Source organism: Leopardus geoffroyi, chromosome B2 (assembly GCF_018350155.1).
Source record: "Leopardus geoffroyi isolate Oge1 chromosome B2, O.geoffroyi_Oge1_pat1.0, whole genome shotgun sequence".
NCBI lineage: Eukaryota > Metazoa > Chordata > Mammalia > Carnivora > Felidae > Leopardus > Leopardus geoffroyi.
Genome location: NC_059332.1, coordinates 54,563,021 through 54,582,348, shown reverse-complemented (window position 1 = coordinate 54,582,348; position 19,328 = coordinate 54,563,021). Strand labels below are relative to the sequence as shown.

The window sequence follows — 19,328 nt, the reverse complement described above, 5'->3', positions numbered from 1 at the left end:
AAAACAAAACCATCATATAAAAAGAGTATAACTAAAGACCTTAAATCCACGCTTAAGCTCATCAGCCACCAATGAATCAGGTGTGACCTGAAGATATATACAACAAGTCTTACCAAGACATGAAGACACAGCTAAATGACTCATTTGTTCCCCCCTGACCTGCTCCGACAGATCCATAAACAGATGCTCATGAATTCATTTTACAAGGAATTAAAATATTGTGCCAACCTGGAGGCTAGGGGTATGCCTAAAAGGGCATATTACCAGGCCAACTAGCATTCTAGACAGGACTTGAAGGTGTTAGATTCACATGAGATAAACTATTTTTAGAGACATCTTATAGATGAAATAGTCCATTTCTCTATCAAAATTACCTAGGAATCTTTCCAAAACTATAGATGTCCTAGAATTATCTCTGGAGATGAAGCCAAGGTATGTATTTAAAAGCTCCCAGGTGACTCTGATGTAGCTAAGGGGAAACCAGTGAACTAAAGTCATTAACTTGCACTAAGAACAGAATGCTTATCAAGAGGAAGTTTTTATTACTCTAAGCCTTACAAAGAACAACCCAAGAGGCAAAATCATTTACCACAATTTCTAAGTATCTTTTGCTAAAGTAGGTCTGGAATGCCAAACAATTCTTTTGCTTAGTTGAATGACAGTCACATTTGGAACTCAAGTCCTAGGCTTCTTTCTGTATTCATATGCAAATGATTATAGCCTGCTTTGGCTAATATTCAACCAGCATTTATTATCTCTATGCTGAGCATTCTTTTTAGACACTCATACAAAAAAGAATTATAAACCTTGGTCTTTGTCCCCAAAGAGTGTGGAGTCTGACAAAGACAGACATGCAAACGTTTCAATTCAAAATAACAGGGTAAAAACCGCACTAGAGAACTTTGGAATTATCTCATCAGTGGTAATCTGATTCAAAGAAAACCCCTCTGAAATCAACTTCAGAATAACAAGATATCTAGGTTCAAGTTGAGTACTGCATGCAGTTATTTCTTTTGTTTGTTTATTTATGTTTAGAGAGAGAGAGACACACACACACACACAGTGAGAGGTGGGGAGGGGCAGAGAGAGAGAATCCCAGGCAGGCTCCACAGTGTCAGCACAGTGTCCAATGTGTGGCTCGAACTCAAGAAACCGTAGGATGACCTGACCCGAGATAAAGAGTCAGATGCTCAACCAACTAAGCCACCCAGGCACCCCTGCATGAGCAGATATTTCTAATGGCTTTTTCAATGAAATCTTCTGTGGATTATATCCACAGCTAAGATTTCTGTGGATATCCCAAGCCTTTAAAAGGCTCACTGTTTTGTCTACAAGACAGGCTAGAAAAGCTGCCATGGTGTGACTGTCCCACTGGCTCTAAAAGATTCCATCAAATTATCTGTTGGGGGGAAAATGTTCCATAGTGACTCTTTCAGGAACCTAAGGTCTGCAAAGAGTGAAGAAGCTACCCAATGCTTTAGATGAGACTCTCATGTGGACACTTCCTTCCAAATATCTATACAGGCTGCATTGATGAATAAATAAATAAAACATGAATTCTTTAGATCTCAGCTTAAAATCCATTTCATTAGAGAAGCCTTTCCTAACCCCAAATAATCCATTAAAAATCCTCCCCAAAACACATGCACTATTCCATGTAACAACTATAAAATAACACGAATAAATACATGAGCAGTATCTAATGAGATCAAGGATGGCCTATTATAATCAAAATACACGTTTGCCAATGTAGAAAGACAAGTGGTAAAGTAGGCCATTATTAATTACTGAAACTAAATTTCAATACTTTATGCACTTACTAGCAACTGAATAATACAGACATAATGCATTAAGGCTTTAGGGAAGCTCAGTAACCTCAGTGTTCCACTCTGATCTCTAAAGAATACCTGGCATTTTTAGCCACTGGTCCACACACAGTCTTGCTGCTTCTGTATCAGAATGTCCTCGAATAAATTCCAATTCCTGTAACCCATGAGCATGCTGAAAATCGATTTTTTCCTAAAGATATTAAGAAGAAAATTAATTAACCTATGATTACTAACCTGGTTTCCTTAAGAAAAAGATTTTAACATACTAGTGATCAGAAAATACTGATTATCCTTTGTCCCTGTAACTCCACATCTGGACATCTATCCCAAAGAGAAAAGTCAAAACAAAGGTTCATGCTCTAAGATACTGATTCCAATGTTATCTGTATTTACACAAAGTTTGCTACAACCTACATCTCCAACAATGGGTACTGTTTAATTATGTATATATATTTTGTGAAAGTCAATTAGAAACATTAATCAAACTTTTTCAGTGAAGTAGGAATGTATTTTTATATCAAGTAGATCACCAAATAGTATTAAACAAACGAGGCCAAATATAAATAAATATTAATTTCAAGCTATATGTAACTACATCTGCTGCAGAGGGGGAACAAATGCTGAAAGTAAATATACAAAATGTCAATGACTATCTCTGGGAATGGAAATATGAATGATTATTTTCATTTTTAAACCAGTATACATTCTTTTCGAATTTTCCACATATGTTCTGAAGTATACAGAAGCCTATTCAATATCTGTTCAGTGAATAGTATTAATAAGAGCAGATATTCATTAGTACTGAGTATATGCCAGTATAAAGCATTTATTACCATCTAGATCTACAACTGGCAAACTTTTTTCATAAAGGGCCGGACCAGTAAATATTTTTAGGTTTTGCAGACCATACAGTCCCTACTGCAACTACTCAACTCTGCATGAAAGCAGCCATAGATAACATGTAAACAAATGGGGATTGCTATGTCCCAACAAAATCTTATTTACAAAAAAAGGTGGCAGGCCAGGACCAACCATGAAATTAGACTTGTGCTTTAGACTGTTAGTTTCTAACTCTTCCTGTATATTACCTGTAAATCTTTTGCATACTGTCTGATCATGCTATATCTAACAATTAACACTTATTGATGACTTATCATGCCATTATTCTAAAAGCATTTTAGATTTTTCACAATAACTTTGTGAGACAGGTACTATTACTGTTTGCATTTTATGATGGGAAAACTGAGGTACACAGAAAGGTCAAATAAATTGCCCACGGATAAATAACAATGACAGGATTTAAACTCTCACAATTTGATTCTAGAATCCATGCACTTAACTAGTATACCATACTGCATCTCAACAAAGTTGTTCTTAAAAAGAAATCACAAAGTCACAAATGCTAGATTTGTAAGAGACAGGCCAGAATAATCAATGGCCTAGTTAGCAATACAACAAGATTTTCTATCAAAAAGTAGAGGAACAGGGAGATTCAAGATTTAAATCTGAAAAAAATCTTCTATACAACATTGTTCAAAGTACAGCCATACAATACTAATTCTCAAAGATGTTAACAAGCATTATATAGAGATTTTAAAAATTCCCTATAATCAAATTAAGTAAGTATAGAAGCAATGGTTTAAATACAAAATTTAAAAGTCTCCTTTAGTGCAGGACTTCCAAAGCCTTCAAGCGTCAATGTCTGTGTGATTTTCCACACAGAGAATATGCAGTATCTCAAGAAATTATCAAATATTTTTTTTCCAAAGTATATCCTGCAGTATTAGTGTTCTGAGTAATATGTTATGGAAAACAAAGCTAGTTCATCCAAAGAAGCAATATGGTAAGCCTCTGATAGAATCCAAAGACGTTTTCTAATGTACAAAATTAAACTACTTATCATAGTTCCTTACAAAAATTTATCACAATAAAAACTCTTAGATTAAGATCAAGTACAACTACATGCCAGCCAACAGTCTATTTATTTTAAATTGTCAAAATTTAAAAATAAACAGATTTTTAAAAAGTTCTGACATTTTTTTATAACAGAATTTGAACTCTCTGGTGATAGTCAATGCTCAAAAAACACTTGTTGGCTGAAGTCATCCCCAAATTACCCACTACTTTTCCTTTGTCATGAAGCTTCTTCCACAAACTTTAGGGTTATACCCCTTTTTGTAAGTCATCTTAACTCTTACAGTATAGCCACAAGCAAAGCTGGTAGCTGGTCAACTAGTCAACACATTATCTCTGAAAGTAATTTATCTAGTGAAGATTTTGAAGTTTATTTACTTTGAGAGAGCACGAGAGCACAGGTGTTTGCACACAAGTAGGAGAGGAGAAGAGAGAACAGGAGAGAAAATCCTAAGCAGGCCCTGCGCTATTAGCACAAAGCTCCATGTGGGGTGTGAACCCATGAACCATGAGATCATGAACTGAGCTGAAACCAAAAGTGGGATGCTTAATCGACTGAGCCACTGAGGTGCCCCAAGATTTTTTAAAATTTCTTTTTAAGTAGGCTCCACACCCAAAGCGGGGCTTGAACTCATGACCCTGAGATCAAGAGTTGCACACTCTACTGACTGACACAGCCAGGTACCCCATATGCAGTGAAGGTTTTAATGAATTTTCTTTTTTTCTATAAAACCACTCCATCACAAAAGATGAACAATTCACCTTAACAGTAAAACATCAATAATTCACAAAGGCCTAAGAATAGTTGAAAGATATTTTCTACTATATCTAGTTTTAGTCAGAGTTATCCACTAAAATTCCTCAACAGTTATTTTTATTTTCGTTTCATTATCTTCCTTTCTGGGTACTTTATTTTTGTTTTCTGTCATCTAGTTAAAACAAAAAAGAAGTTATCTATACAAACCAAATTAAAAAAAATCATGAATGGATAGTAAACAGTGAACTAAAGCATCTGTGTTACTTTCTCCCTTAGAAAATGAAATCTTAGGGGCACCTGGGTGGCTCAGGTCATGATCTCAAGGTTCACGGGTTTGAGCCCCATGTCCAGCTGTGTGCTGACAGCTCAGAGCCTAGAGTCTGCTTTGAAATCTCTGTGTCCCTCTCTCTCTCTCTCTGCCCTCCCCCACTCTCGCTCTCTCTCTCAAAAATAAATAAACATAAAAAAAAAAGAAAGAAAGAAAGAAAAGGAAAATGAAATCTCGGGGCACCTGGGGCTCAGTTGGTTAAGCGTCTGACTCTTGATTTTGGCTCAGGTCATGATCTCATGGTTGGTGGGTTTGAGCTCCATGTTGGCTCCATGCTAGAGCCTGCTTGGGATTCTCTCTGCCTCCCCCTCCCCAAAATAAATAAACTTGGAAAAAAAAATAAATTTTAAGAAAAAAGAAATTTAGATACATTTATTCTTCACAACTGATTAAACAAGAATCTCACAATTTCAAGAAGTTCATTCAATGCTGAGGTAAAGTCTTTAACAGAATAAATCAGCATTTATATGGGTAGAAGCTGAAACCACCCTTGAGAAAAGCACCAATTATCATAGTGCCTATAAGATTCTGAACTCATCACAGACGCTTTATTATCCATATGGGAACACTGCCTGGGAAAAGAAGCTAGCATCATTCAGGAAATCTGTGGAAAAGGACAGCTTGCAAATCACCCCTCTCTCAAGATTTTCCCCATGACCCATAAACAATACATTTAACATAGTTTTGGGGAAAAAAAATCTTCCTTAAAATTGATTATTATTTCTGCCAGGAAAGAAATGATCCTATTTTTTTTTTTTTATATCTCTATGCATTAAACATTTTAAACATACAACTAGAATACTATGCACTAGTTTAATTGGTATTACATTATGAAGTAAAAGTCCCCAAACAAATCTATTTCTAAATGTAAAGAATATTAATTTATTCTATACCAAATTAGGAGATACTAAAATAGAGGCTATAGAAATATACAAATTCCTTTAAGATAACCAATGGACAAGCAATCAAAACACAGATGTTAAAATTATAAAGTCATAGTGCTTATCCCAACCTGGGAGATTATCTCCAACTCTATCCCTACCAAATTAAAGTACAAAGTCTATAAAAGCTAAGTGACCTCCTGAAACCCAAACAAGCAGCAGGCAGTGCCATGATTTCAATTTTTCTTTTTTTTTTTTTTAAAGTAAGCTTTACATCCAATATGGGACTTGAACTCATGACTCTGAAATCAAGAGTTGCATGTTGTAGGAGTGCTTCGGTGGTTCAGGTGGTTAAGGGCCTGACTCCTGATTTCAGCTCAGGTCACAATCTTACAGTTGTGAGATGTAGCCCCACATTAGGCTCTGTGCTGAGCATGGAGCCTGTTTAAGATTCTTTCTTTTGCTTTCCCTCTGCCCTTTTCCCTTACATATGTGTGCTCTGTCACTCTCTCTCTCTCAAAAAAAAAAAAAAAAAAAAAAGAGTTGCATGTTATACTGAGTGAGCCAACCAGGCACCCCTCAATTTCCATTGCCAAAGTCCTAGTATGAAGCTTTATTTACCCAACTCATCAACTTTCTACTCCTAACAGACATTTGTCAGCCCTGAGGGATTCTTTTTTAATTTTTATTAAAAAAAAAAAAATTTTTTTTTTTTTTTTAAGTAAATTCTACCCTCAACGTGGAGCTCAAACTCATGATGCTCACATCAAGAGTCACATGTTCCATCGACTGAGCCAGCCAAGTGCCTCAGTATTGAGGGATTGTTTAAGTAATTCATCCAGGGCCTTCTAAAGCAAGTGAAGAAAAAGATTTACATCATTAGATATTCTAAATTAGGCTTCATTTTCCACATAGCAGCTTTTTGACAAACCTGATTCAAAATTCCTTCCTTTTAGTAATAGATTTAATCTGAAGGGACAGGCTCAAGTTTGAGAAAGCGGTCTGATTCTATTTAGTAGTAAAACCTTTCTTTTAATAGCTTTCTAATAACCTTTCTTTTAATAGCTTACATCTATGAAAGCACCAATAAACTCTTTTCACCCTTGTGATACAGTAATCAGAAACCCTTAATTGCTTATCTGCTGTAAGAAATCCCATGATTTTTAATTCCCAAAAATAAAGCCCAATTTTTTCTCCTGTATACATATATGATCAGAATCTAACAAATTAAAACAGAGATATAAAAAGTTATTATGAATTACTACTAAATTAATGAGCTATCTAGAGTCCATACTGAACTGGATTCAATTACACATTTTTTGATGACAAGTTTCTCTTTACAATTGTATTCTAAACAATTCTATAATTTGGTAAAACACCAACTAAAAACACCAACCACATACCCTGAATGCTCTATTCTTCTCCTCTTTCTGCTGTTTCTCCACTTCGACGTGGCGGGCTAGACGAGCCAGAGTTAAAGCAACTTTATCCTTCTGATGGTCAATATAGTCTTTATGCTTAACATTATCCTATAATTGAAAAAAACATTTTCATTTTTTTTTAACTAACAAAACAAGCCTTGGGATAACGAATCCATTTACCAAAGCGTTATTGTACTAAAGAACCATTTACCTTTTTTTGTAGTTTATTTCTTTGAGTAATCCCTACACGCAACATGGTACTCAAATTCATGACTCTGAGATCAAGAGTCACATGCTCTTCTGAGTGAACCAGCCAGGCACTCAAGAACAATTTACTTTTATCATCAGCAAATTTCTAAGAACATGTCTTGTGTATTCTGTATTTCATGTAGTATTTTATAGGTTAATTATCCACCAACATCTTTCATTTTCTAAAAGTTAGATAAACTAGCTTCTAAGGACAATTTATCATCTTTATTTACTTTATAATCATCTGGATATTGAAGAGTTTGGTGTTGCTTTGTTCTTCTGATCTATAAGGTAATGCCATTAAGCCATTAGTCCACCTCTAAAAGGTCTAACAGTACAAACATCCTTGATTCTGGCTTTTCAGCAATGCCAGAACAATATTTATTTAAGAGAAATTATTGATTAAAAAAATAGATCTAACTTCCAGTTTCCAGTCCAACATGTAAGGAGCTTATAAGCTACCACTTCATTCTGTCAAGTAAAAAGCTGAAAAAACCAAAAGTGAACAACTCTTCTTAGATCCACCAGAGAAGTGAGGTCACAGTATAAATTGGTACTCCAAAAAAGACAGGGGGCAAATACAGAGAATCCCAAGTAAATGGAGCAAAAACCCATGAGTGGAAACCTCAGCAGGAAGCAATAAAGGCAAAAAACCTCAACTGTAACTGATGGATTGCGAGAGGCTCAGTGGGATAAGTCTAAGAGTTAACAACTGCAGGATGACCCAGTCATGGAGAGCCCTCACACTTTTGTGAGTTTACCTCCAAGGAGTTCTACCAGGTTCTCACAGTAAACACTGGAGAAAAATCCCTTCATGCTTCCAGCAGGGGGAGAGGAAAAGTAAACATTTTGAAATATGCCAGAGCATTCTGTTCTTTTTTTTTTTTTATTTTTTTTTTCCAACGTTTATTTATTTTTGGGACAGAGAGAGACAGAGCATGAACGGGGGAGGGGCAGAGAGAGAGGGAGACACAGAATCGGAAACAGGCTCCAGGCTCTGAGCCATCAGCCCAGAGCCCGACGCGGGGCTCGAACTCACGGACCGCGAGATCGTGACCTGGCTGAAGTCGGACGCTTAACCGACTGCGCCACCCAGGCGCCCCTGGAGCATTCTGTTCTTTTTTTTTTTTTTTTTTTTTTTAACGTTTATTTATTTTTGGGACAGAGAGAGACAGAGCATGAACGGGGGAGGGGCAGAGAGAGAGGGAGACACAGAATCGGAAACAGGCTCCAGGCTCTGAGCCATCAGCCCAGAGCCCGACGCGGGGCTCGAACTCACGGACCGCGAGATCGTGACCTGGCTGAAGTCGGACGCTTAACCGACTGCGCCACCCAGGCGCCCCTGGAGCATTCTGTTCTTAACAAGGTCTGCCCTCACCAACAACTATTTTACCAGAAGGTAACCTTGTAGGAGTTTTATCAGAACCTAACCAACCTGGGAAAATGGAAAGACCCAATCTAGCTCCATTTAGCCTTCCACATGAGGGAAAGGGAAATACCCAATTTCAGGCCACACTAGCCATCCTTCCCGATTGAAAGAAGGGAATGAGAAGCACTGCTGAAGGTCACAGTCCAGGGGCAAAGGCTCAACAAGTCAGAGACTTAATCACAGGACTATACAGTGCTACCATGCCCCATTCTTTACTATCACATTATAAAGGCCCATTTACCACAGTTCCTTTTACCTAACACATCTTATCTACCTTTCCACCGAAAATTATAAGGAACACTAAAAGGCAAAAAACACAGTTTGAAGAACCAGAGCAAGCACAGAAAGGCAGACACGGCAAGGATGTTAGAATGATCAGATCAGGAATTCAAAACAACTATGATTAACAACATGAAAGAACAGATGCGTAATGTAAGTAAGAGAGAGAGAAGTCCTAAGAAAGAATCAAAAAGAAATGGTAGAGATCTAATACACTATAAGAGAAATGAAGAATGCCTTTGACAGTGCCCTTAGTAGACTGTACTCTGCCGAGGAAAGAATCTCTGTGCTTGAGAGTACAGCCACAGAAACTCCCAAAACTAAAAAACAAAACAAAGACGGAAAAAAACACAAAATGGAATATCCAAGAATTGTTACAAAAGATGTTACACATACATAAAAAAAGTACGAGGAGAAAGAACAGAAAACTTTATGCAATGACTAAAAATTTCCCCCAATCACTGCCAGACAAACCATAAATCAAGAAATAAAATCCTCTTTGTTCACAGATGACATGATCTTTCTTAAAGAACAACATGCAGGGGCACCTGAGTGGCTCAGTAGGTTAAGCGTCTGACTTTTGATTTTGGCTCAGGTCATGATTTCCCAGTTTCAGAAGTTTGAGCCCTGTATCAGGCTCGGTGCTGCTGGTGTGGTTCCTGCTTGGGATACTCTCTTTTTCCTAATCTCTCTGCCCCTCCCTGCTAGTGCTCTCTCTCAAAATAAATAATTAAAAAAAATAAAAAACGAACACGCAAATATATAGTAGTTAGGGGTGAAGTAACCTGTGTAATTAGATATTTGTAGCAGCTTTATTCATAAATGCCAAAACTTGGAAGCAACCAATATGTGTTTTAGTAGGTGAATGGATAAACTGTGGAACATCCAGATGATAGAATATCAGTGCTGAAAGGAAATGAGTCGACAAAAAAAAAAAAAAAAAAAAAAAGCCATCAGTTTATGAAAGGACATGGAGATTTAAATACATATTACTAAATGAAAGAAGCCGATCTGAAAAGGCTATACATAGTGTATGATTCCAACTATATGACATTCTGGAAAAGGCAAAACTATGGTGATAGTAAAAAAGATCGGTGGTTGCCCAGGGTTGAGGAGAGGGGAGGATGAGCCGGCAGAGTACAGATTTGCAGGGCAGTAAAATTATTCTGTATGATACTATAAAGGGGACACCTGTTATCACAAATTTTTATAAACTCACAGAATGTACGTTAATAGTGAGCCCTAGTAAACTATGAACTTAGTGATAATGATGTGTCACTCTAGGTTCACTCACTATAACAAATGTATCATTATGCTGGGGGATGTTGATAATGAGGGAAGCTGTACATGTGCAGGGGCAGGAGGTATACAGGAAATCTCTGTATCTTCCTCCCAGTTTTGCTGTAAACCTAAAACTTCCCCCCAAAATAAAGTCTATTAAATTTTTTTTCTACTAGAAAGACTGGGTTACTCTGTATCACTCTGTAGGCAAATCAGTCATTTATGTACAACCCAAATTTTATCTACAGTGGGATAGAGTTGCATCATCAACTATGTCAAACATCAAGTGTGACTTTCCAAGTACACAAAAGTTACAGTGAAGTGAGTATACATAAAAAGGTCAAAATGGTATTTTCAATATGAAGCTGCATCTTTGCAACAAGAAATGCTCACAGAATCACTTTGGGTACAAGTAGTTCCAGCTGACTTCTGACCACTTGGCCAGCCTACATATACCCTTGTACCAGGTAATAGATGACATTCTCCTAACTTCACCAAAATATTCTTTTACAAGGCATAGAACAATGCAGCTTATTAGAAAAAGAGTCACAAAAATCTTTATCAGAGCTCTGATCCTTTAGTAAAGACATATTTACCTGTCTTAAAAACAAAAATTTACTCTTTGGGAAGACAAAAATAATACCTCTTTATTTAAAATGTACATACTACCTTGAGAAGGAAATCTAGAGTAGATTCTAAAAGAATTTTTTAATTTAAGGAAGTTAACGATAATCAAACATGGGCCTAGAGTATGTTAGTTTTCCTAACAGATACACTTTTTAGGTTTTAAACTCTAGTAAAAGTTGTGCTTGGAAGGTTAAGTAAACCAAGGTCACATGAACACAAGGTAGACAAGGTATAAATTAGGGTTTACCTATAAAAATATGTTGTTGGACCACAATTCTGGGGACAAAAAGAAGGCCATGTTCTGGATTAAGGTAATTCTAATGCAGGAAGAACTGCCCTTGAATTGATGGTTCACTATCATTTTACTTTTTCCTAGGCCACTACAAAATAACCATTCTGAAATACTTCTGAAGTTATACTCATTCAGGAAGATTTTACATAATATTTATTCTTCTTAAAGTTTCCTTTAAAGCACAATTAAGGATTCTCTGCTTTACATTATAAATTATAAATATACTCTCGGGGCACCTCGGTGGCTGAGTTGGTTTAAGCATCTGACTCTTGGTTTCAGCTCAGGTCATGATCTCATGATTTGCGAGTTCAAGCCCTGATCTGGCTTCACATTAACAGTGTGGAGCCTGCTTGAGATCTCTCCTCTCTCTCTGGCCCTCCCCTGCTTGTGTGCTACCTCAAAATAAATAAATAAATAAACTTAAAATTTTTGAACATATGCTGGGCAGAAAACTAGCTGAAAATTAAAGTCTGAAACAGATTATATATCCAATGGGAAAAATTTTTAGTAATCCATTAGTCACAAAATATAGGTAAGAATTTTACTCCATTCAAACTATACTCATAAGCTAGGAAGATAAATTATTTAGTACCTTTAATCAGCACTTATACATTTGTTTAGATCTCTTCAACCTCATTCTAAAGTTAGTCTCTAGTCCTAGAACATTACCTTTTGGAGAACAAATAAAGACTGTTGGTATTATTGTTTGCTAAAATTATTTTTCCTATATTTAGTTATCAGTAGCCTACGTTAACACTTAATGAACTAGCTGACTATATCAATCAAAAGATTACTTCTGTGATTCCCAGCTAACTCTGATCTGTTTATTTAATCTTTCATGACTTTGAAGGACTCAAAAGACCTAACAGCTCTGATACTGAAAACAAAAGACATTTGAGTTTATTTTCCTTCTTTCCCTCAAAGGGGAAAGTTTCTATTTTCTTCTTAAAAATAAAAAACAAAAACAAACCCCAAGCCCCAAAAACCCCACCTCTGGCTACCTATATTGAAAGCACATAAGTAGATATGAAAGACAATCTGCTAGGAGTAGCTAAAAAGGAATGAATGGCAGCCAGAGAAAGAGTGAACTTCAACTTTGAGACTTCTGCCATTTAAAATGACAAAAATTAATTATATGAGGCAGGGGATGATACTCATATATTTTTCCATCACAACTTAGGTTTGGGGATCACGGTTGCTGGTTTAAGCCAGGCATGAGTAATGGGTTATTTATGAACACACACTCACTCCAGGAAGCCAAATCCTTTGAATTTCCATTTTTAGGGGTTCAAGATGAGGGGCAGCCTCTAGATCTTACTGAATTACATACTTCTATGGTTCTGGGAAAACACATGCACTGGAAAAACAGAGATTACTGATATTAAAACACATACTAGGGATTTTGCCTATTAGGTCGCAGAAGACCTTATTTTGCACAAAAATAGAACAGGTAATTCAAAGAATCAATATGTTCGGAAATATATTTTAACTTATCAGAAAGAAGCAAGGGGAAAAAAACTTACTGCAGGCCACCTTGTTACTGATTCAAAAGCAGAATCAAAACTATAGTGTTATTTGTCAGGAACACGGGCAGAAAGTGAACTCATTTCAGGAAAGACGAAAGTGTATTAAATGTTTCTGTAGAATTAAGATGAAAAGGGGCCACTATATTCTTAGGTGTGGGAGTCTCCACCATTCCACTAGTGACAAAATACTGAATTGTTATTTAACGTGAAGTCACAAAATTCTAGGAGTGTTCTTCTTAGGCCAGATTTGCCAATCTTCCCCAAAGCCTGTAGTATTAATAAGCATTTAGGTCCTTAGAGTTTCTCTACGGTCAGACTTTCAGATATGTAAATTCTCAAGCTAGAAATGGAATTGGCTCTAAAGGTAAGAATGGTAAGAATAAAGACACAGAGAGGATGATGCCACATGAAGAGACTAAGTCACGCAGGGAGAATGTCATGGGAGACAAAGGCAGAAATAGGAGTGATGAAACTGCAAGCCAGGGACTGCCGGCCACCGCTAGAAGTGAGGAGAGAGGTGAGGACCCTTCGCTAGAGTGGTCAGAGAGTGCATGGTCTGGCCAAACTTGGACTTCTAGTCTCCAGAACTGTAAGAGAATAAATATCTGTTGTTTTAAGCCAAAAAGAGAAAACAAAAAGAATAAAATGTTAGCAGCTATAGGATCTTCAGAGCCATCTTTCTTGAAGCACTTGCTGTGCTCACCCTGGATTAACTTCCATATTAGAAACTATTAAAGAATACTACTGAGTCCATGGTTACAGCAAATAATCTGCAAGAAAATGCTACCCACTCAGTTATTTTTTGGGAGAAGAATATGATGGTCTCAAGAGATACACTGGGGAGGGGGAGAGTCTGTTTGCCTCTATTTTAGATCATTCTCTGCATCAGTTTTTCTTCCATACCCTCTCCTCTCCCATTGGGGAAGTTGTGTGGGGTTTTCATAGAATTAAGAAGAAAGTTGTCAAGTCAGAAAATGTTAAAAGGCATATCCTAGTTCAGGGACCATGGAAAAAAATTTATGAAGAATATTGTTTGTTTTTTAATTGGGAACCAGAGGTATGGTTAAAATCCCAGTCTGACACACACAAAAAATCTGTGGGTGATCAGGAGTCGGAAGGTTACAAAATAAGGGACACACTGGGTACAGGAAGAAAAGGTGTTTCAGAACCTCAGAAGCCAGGCTAATATGGCCTCTCTCTGTGATCCTGTTTCTGCTCACCCTGGACACTATGAACTCCTTATATCCTCTGGTATATTCTTTAGATTTTTATCGAAGACTTGGGTTTTATACAAAGCAAATTTGAGTTGTGTCCTAGAAATGGCAGTCAGATTAAGAATACGGGTTAAATCTGAGTACACATATCCATGAAAGTTAAGCACAGACAGGCATACCTCATTTTATTGTGCTTCATAGATACCACGTTTACAAACTGAAGGTTTGTGGCAGCCCTGCATCCAGTAAGTCTATCGATGTGATTTTCCCAACAGTATTTGCTCACTTTATGCCTGTCACATTCTGGTAATTCTTTCAAAATTTCAAAATTTTTCACTATTGTATTTGTTATGCCGATCTGTGATCTTTGATGTTACTACTATAATTGTTTTGGGGTGCCATGAACTACATATAAAGACTGCGTAAACGTTGTCTGACTGCTCCACTGACTGGCCATTCCCTTGTCGCTTTCTTTTTCCTTAGGCCTACTCCCTGAGACCTAAATATTGAAATTAGGCCAATTAATAACCTGATGATAGCCACTAAGTGTCCAGATGAAAGGAGGAGTTGCACAATTTATCACTTTAACAGCTAGAAATGATTAAGCTCTGTGAGGAAAGCATACTGAAAACCATGATAGGCTGAAAGCTTGGCCTCTTGGACCAAAAAGGCAAGTTGTGAATGCAAAGGACAAGTTCTTAAAGGAAATTAAAAGTACTACTCTAGTGAACAAACGAATGATAGGAAAACAAAACAGCCTTATTGCTGACATGAAGACAGTTTTAGTGGTATGGACAGATCAAAGCAACCATAACAAAGTAACCATAACATTCCCTTAAGCCAGAGCCCAATCCAGAGCAAAGCCCTAACTCTCTTCAATTCTGTGAAGGGTTAAGTGAGGAAAAAGAAAAGCTAGTTTGAAGCTAGTTGATTCACAAGGCTTAAAAAGCTGTCTCAGTGAACAGTGAAGTGCAAAGGGAAGCAGCAGGTGGCTACACTAAGCCACAGATTTTCAATGTGGATGAAATAGCCTTCTATTGGAAGGAGATAATATCTAGCACTTTCATAGCTAGAGAGAAGTCAATGCATGGCTTCAAAACTTCCAAGGACAGGCTGACTCTCGTTAGGGGCTAATGCAGCTGGTGACTTTAAGTTGGAATCAACGCTCATTGACCATTCTAAAATCCTAAGGTCCTTAAGAATTATGCTGTTTACTCTGCCTGTGCTTTATAAATGGAATAAGGCCAGGATGATAACACACCTGTTTACATCATGATTTACTGAATTTAAGCATACTGTTGAGACCTACTGCTGAAAAAGAACTCCTTTAAAATATTACTGCTCACTGACAATGCACCTGGTCATCCAAGAGCTCTGTTGGAGATACACAGTGAGATTCATGTTGTTTTTATGCCTGCTAACACAACACACATTCTATAGCCCATGGATTGAGGAACAACTTCAACTTGCAAGTCTTATTATTTGAAAAATTTATTCTGTAAGGCTATAGTTCCATACATAGTGATTCCTCTGAGAGATCTGGGCAAAGAAAATTGAAAACCTTCTGGAAAGATTTACCATTCTAGTGGCCATTAAGAACATTTGTGATTCATGGGAAGAGGTCAAAATATCAATATTAAGAGGAGTTTGGAAGAAATGGATTCCAACCCTCTTGGAGGACATTAAGGGGTTCAAGACTTCCGGGAAAAAGGAAGGAAGTGCAGGTGTGGTGGAAATAGCAATAGAACCGGAATTAGCAAGTAGTAGAGCCTGAGGATGTGACTCAATTTCTGTAATTTCATGATAAAACTTAAATAGATGAGGAGCTCCTTATCAATGAGCAAAGAGATTTCCTGAAATAGAATCTACTCTTGTGAGGATGCTGTGAAGACTGCTGAAATGACAACAAAGGATTCAGAATATTACCCCGCTTAAGAGATTGTTTCTGAAACTTAATCAAAGCAACAAACCTCACTGTAATTTTATATTAATTGCCACAGCCACCACAAACTTCAGCAACCACCAACCTGGTCACTCAGAAGCCATCATCATCGAGGCAAGACGAGAAAAAAGGTTAAAACTCACTGAAAGCTCAGATGATGGTTAGCATTTGTTAGCAATATTTTTAAATTAAGGTATGTATATTTTTTTAGACATACTACTACTGCACACTTAACATCTGTGCTATTGTGGTGGTCTGGAACCAAACCTGCAAAATCTCCAAGGAATGCCTGCACAGGTGAAAGTAAGACTTCTTTTATTTTTGAGGACAAAATGTTTATGTTTTAATGTAGTAGAGTTGAGTTATAGCAAAAATTCCAAGCTAGAAGTAAGGTATAACTTGGGCAGGAAAGGAAGAATCTCTTATGAGATCTAATCCGTAATAATGGGATTCAATGTGTCAACATAACTGGGGGCAGAGGGAAAAGCAAAGCCCGGGATAGGAGTCCCTTATTTTGTCAACTAAGGACATTTTTTTTTTTTTTTTTTAAAGTAGGCTCATGCCCAACGTGGAGCCCAGTGCAGGGCTCAAATTCAGGAACCTGAGATCAAGACCTAAGCTGAGATCAAGAGCTGGACACTTAACTGACTGAACCACCCAGGCACCCCAAGTAAGGGCATTTTAAAGGAACTAATATCAATGGTCACCATTTCTTACGAGTAAAGACACAACCTCAGGCTGATCCTTTAAAATTTCCCTTAATAGTCTCATATTAAACAAATTTAGCCTTGTGAAAAACTAGCTGCACTATCCTGATTTTTCTTTTTGCTACAGGCCAATAACCACCTCAAAATCAGTTCAGTTGAACTTCAAATTAGTTTTGATCATGAACTCACAATCCTGATCATAAAAGATCATGAGGAGTCACATCCAGGGTGACTACTATTTAGACAAAATTTTCACCAAAGTAATTAATACTTTCACTTACTAGTCAAGTTTAATGAGCTAAGATTTCCTGGATACTATTAAAATTTCTAACATTCATGTGAAACATCTATGTGAACTATAAAATCATACAGTATCATTAAATAGGCAAATTAATGACAAAATGGCACAATACCGCCGATCAATGAAGTTATCATCTATATATATTTCAATGTCTTTTTTCCCTAACTTGTATTTAAGTGAAAATAATTTTGTCTTTTGTTAAATAAAATATGTTAAGTAAGATCTAGAAAGCTATAAATCAAATCTTAATAGCAGTCGTTTCTTTCTGTCTGGAGAGTTTTTTTCCCCCCCTTTTTATCTCTATTTCCTAATATTTCTACAGTGAGCACATGTAATAAAATTATTTACAGAATTTCAATTTTTTTTTCAGTAGACTTCACACCCAGTGCAGAGCCCAACATGGGGCTTAAACTCACGACCCTGAGATCAAGATCTGAACCTGATCAAGAGCAGGATACTTAACTGACTGAGCCACACAGGTGCCCCATGAAATTTCAATTTTTAACAAACAAGACAGCATAAAGACAAAAAGAACTGAGGATCTCACTCTTTTGTTTGGGAATGATAGATTTGGTTTAAATTAATCCCTTACAAAAACAGAAGTTTAACATTTATACTTTATAAAGGTAGATGGAAATTCTGTATCTAGAAGCAACATAATCTGTTAGTAAATTGTATTTAACTTTTCTTTTCCTCCAGATTTTTCCCTCTAAGAAATCCAATGACAAGATAACATTATTTTCCAAACCTAACAGAAAAAGATACTAATCATAACTAAGGTAAGTCATATGCAATTCAACAGACTTAAGGGCTATCAGGAAAGTGTATTTTACACAGTTTTGATGTCAAACACCATTACTATTTTAAAGCAAAAAGCAAAATACATGTATGCTTTAAAAAATTATGAAGTACCCATACCCATTTGTACTTTTAAGTGTACTTAAATTATTAAAAGTATATTTAGTCAAATTAAAAATACTAGTTTATTTAGCCTAGACCTGACCGTCCTCTTTTTCTTTTTGGAATATAAAAATAGAAAGCAACATTCTTAACTTTTCCAATGACCAAGGTAATTTCTAAATATACATATTTATTCACAAGAAAGCTAACAATGTCCCAAAAGTAATTTTAACTATAACTTGAATTTCACAGGTGGGTTTTCTTTCAAAATTCATCTACAAATGCCCATTTCTTGGACCATTCACTCAATCCTTCAGTGTATTATAGTTTAAGAAGCCAAGTGCCATATACTTGCCAACTCCCCTTTGGTAGTTAAGAACTGGACTTGGCACTGAATGCTGAGAAAACAGGCTATAATCCATTTAATAAAACTTTTCTAAAGTCTCATGAATAAATGTTTTTAAAATATTAAATACAGGCAGATTTTCCATTTTACTCTTCACTCATCTGCTCACCCAAAAGTTGAGCTTCTTACTGCCATTAAGTCAGTTTTCTAGAAATATTTGCCAAGATTAAGTTAAAGGAAATACAAAATTAAAAGAATAAATCTGCTTTTGTAAAGCATTTTCTAGAAACAATACTGAACAAGGCACGGCTTCACAGAAGAAATTATCATTTTATAATAGTTTGTGGCATTATATCATTTTGAGGCTTTTTTATAATGAGCAACTGACATATTTTAAAATCACCAATCTCTTAAAGCATTTTAGTTGTTGAGTAACTATCAAATTTGGCATTATACAAAATTACTTTTTTAATGGAAATAATGAATATAGCCAATGGAGTGCTCTGTGAAATGGACTAATTCTCACTCCTTACAGGATGATGTAAGCTAGGAGAAAGCACTGTAAAAATAGTTATCCAGAGAGGTGATCACAATAACCCAGTTCCCTATCTGACACACCAAAGGTGCTTTTTTGGCTACAGAAAAGCCAGTAATAAGGAAAGATGAGCTTTGTAGGAGGTGGGGGGGGGGGGAGGGCAGGGGGAAGAAGATTAGGGAGAGGGGATATAGAGAACAATCCAAGGGAGAGGTTTATTTGTTGTTACAGCATCCTTCCTGAATACCAGCTGGCACAAACTAGTCAGAGGGGTGTTAACTGGAGAATGATTATTCTGGCCATTATCCTTATCCTCTATAAGGGATTCCAAGTTTAAAAAAAGCTCAAAGGAGCAATCAAATGCGAAAGTGTAATTAACTTTGTAAATCATATTATCTATCCATCTGACGAATGCAATTAATTTTAAAAGAATTCCTGAAACAACTGCATTATTTAATACAAACTCAAATTCCAAAGCCTGCTTATTACTGCTCATTCTAAAGCCGGGGTCCCCAGTTCGGTCTGAAGTTTGTACTCCCAGAAGTTCTGTTTACCAGTAGCCTCTTCTGC

General features: G+C 36.5%; 1 protein-coding gene across 10 annotated transcripts in view; it reads right to left on the bottom strand.

The window, feature by feature from the left end:
• Window positions 1–19,328, bottom strand: part of ZNF451 (zinc finger protein 451) — an 89,153-nt gene that overhangs the window by 47,906 nt on the left and 21,919 nt on the right. For all 10 annotated transcript variants that reach the window (XR_006717290.1, XM_045498632.1, XM_045498631.1 and 7 more), the window contains 2 exons: window positions 7,113–7,238; window positions 1,908–2,019 (listed from right to left, as the gene is read on the bottom strand). Coding sequence is in view for 9 of the 10 variants with exons in the window: in XM_045498632.1 (XP_045354588.1) it covers window positions 1,908–2,019; window positions 7,113–7,238 (238 nt within the window). In the remaining variant the exon portion in view is untranslated. The remainder of the gene's footprint in view (window positions 1–1,907; window positions 2,020–7,112; window positions 7,239–19,328) is intronic.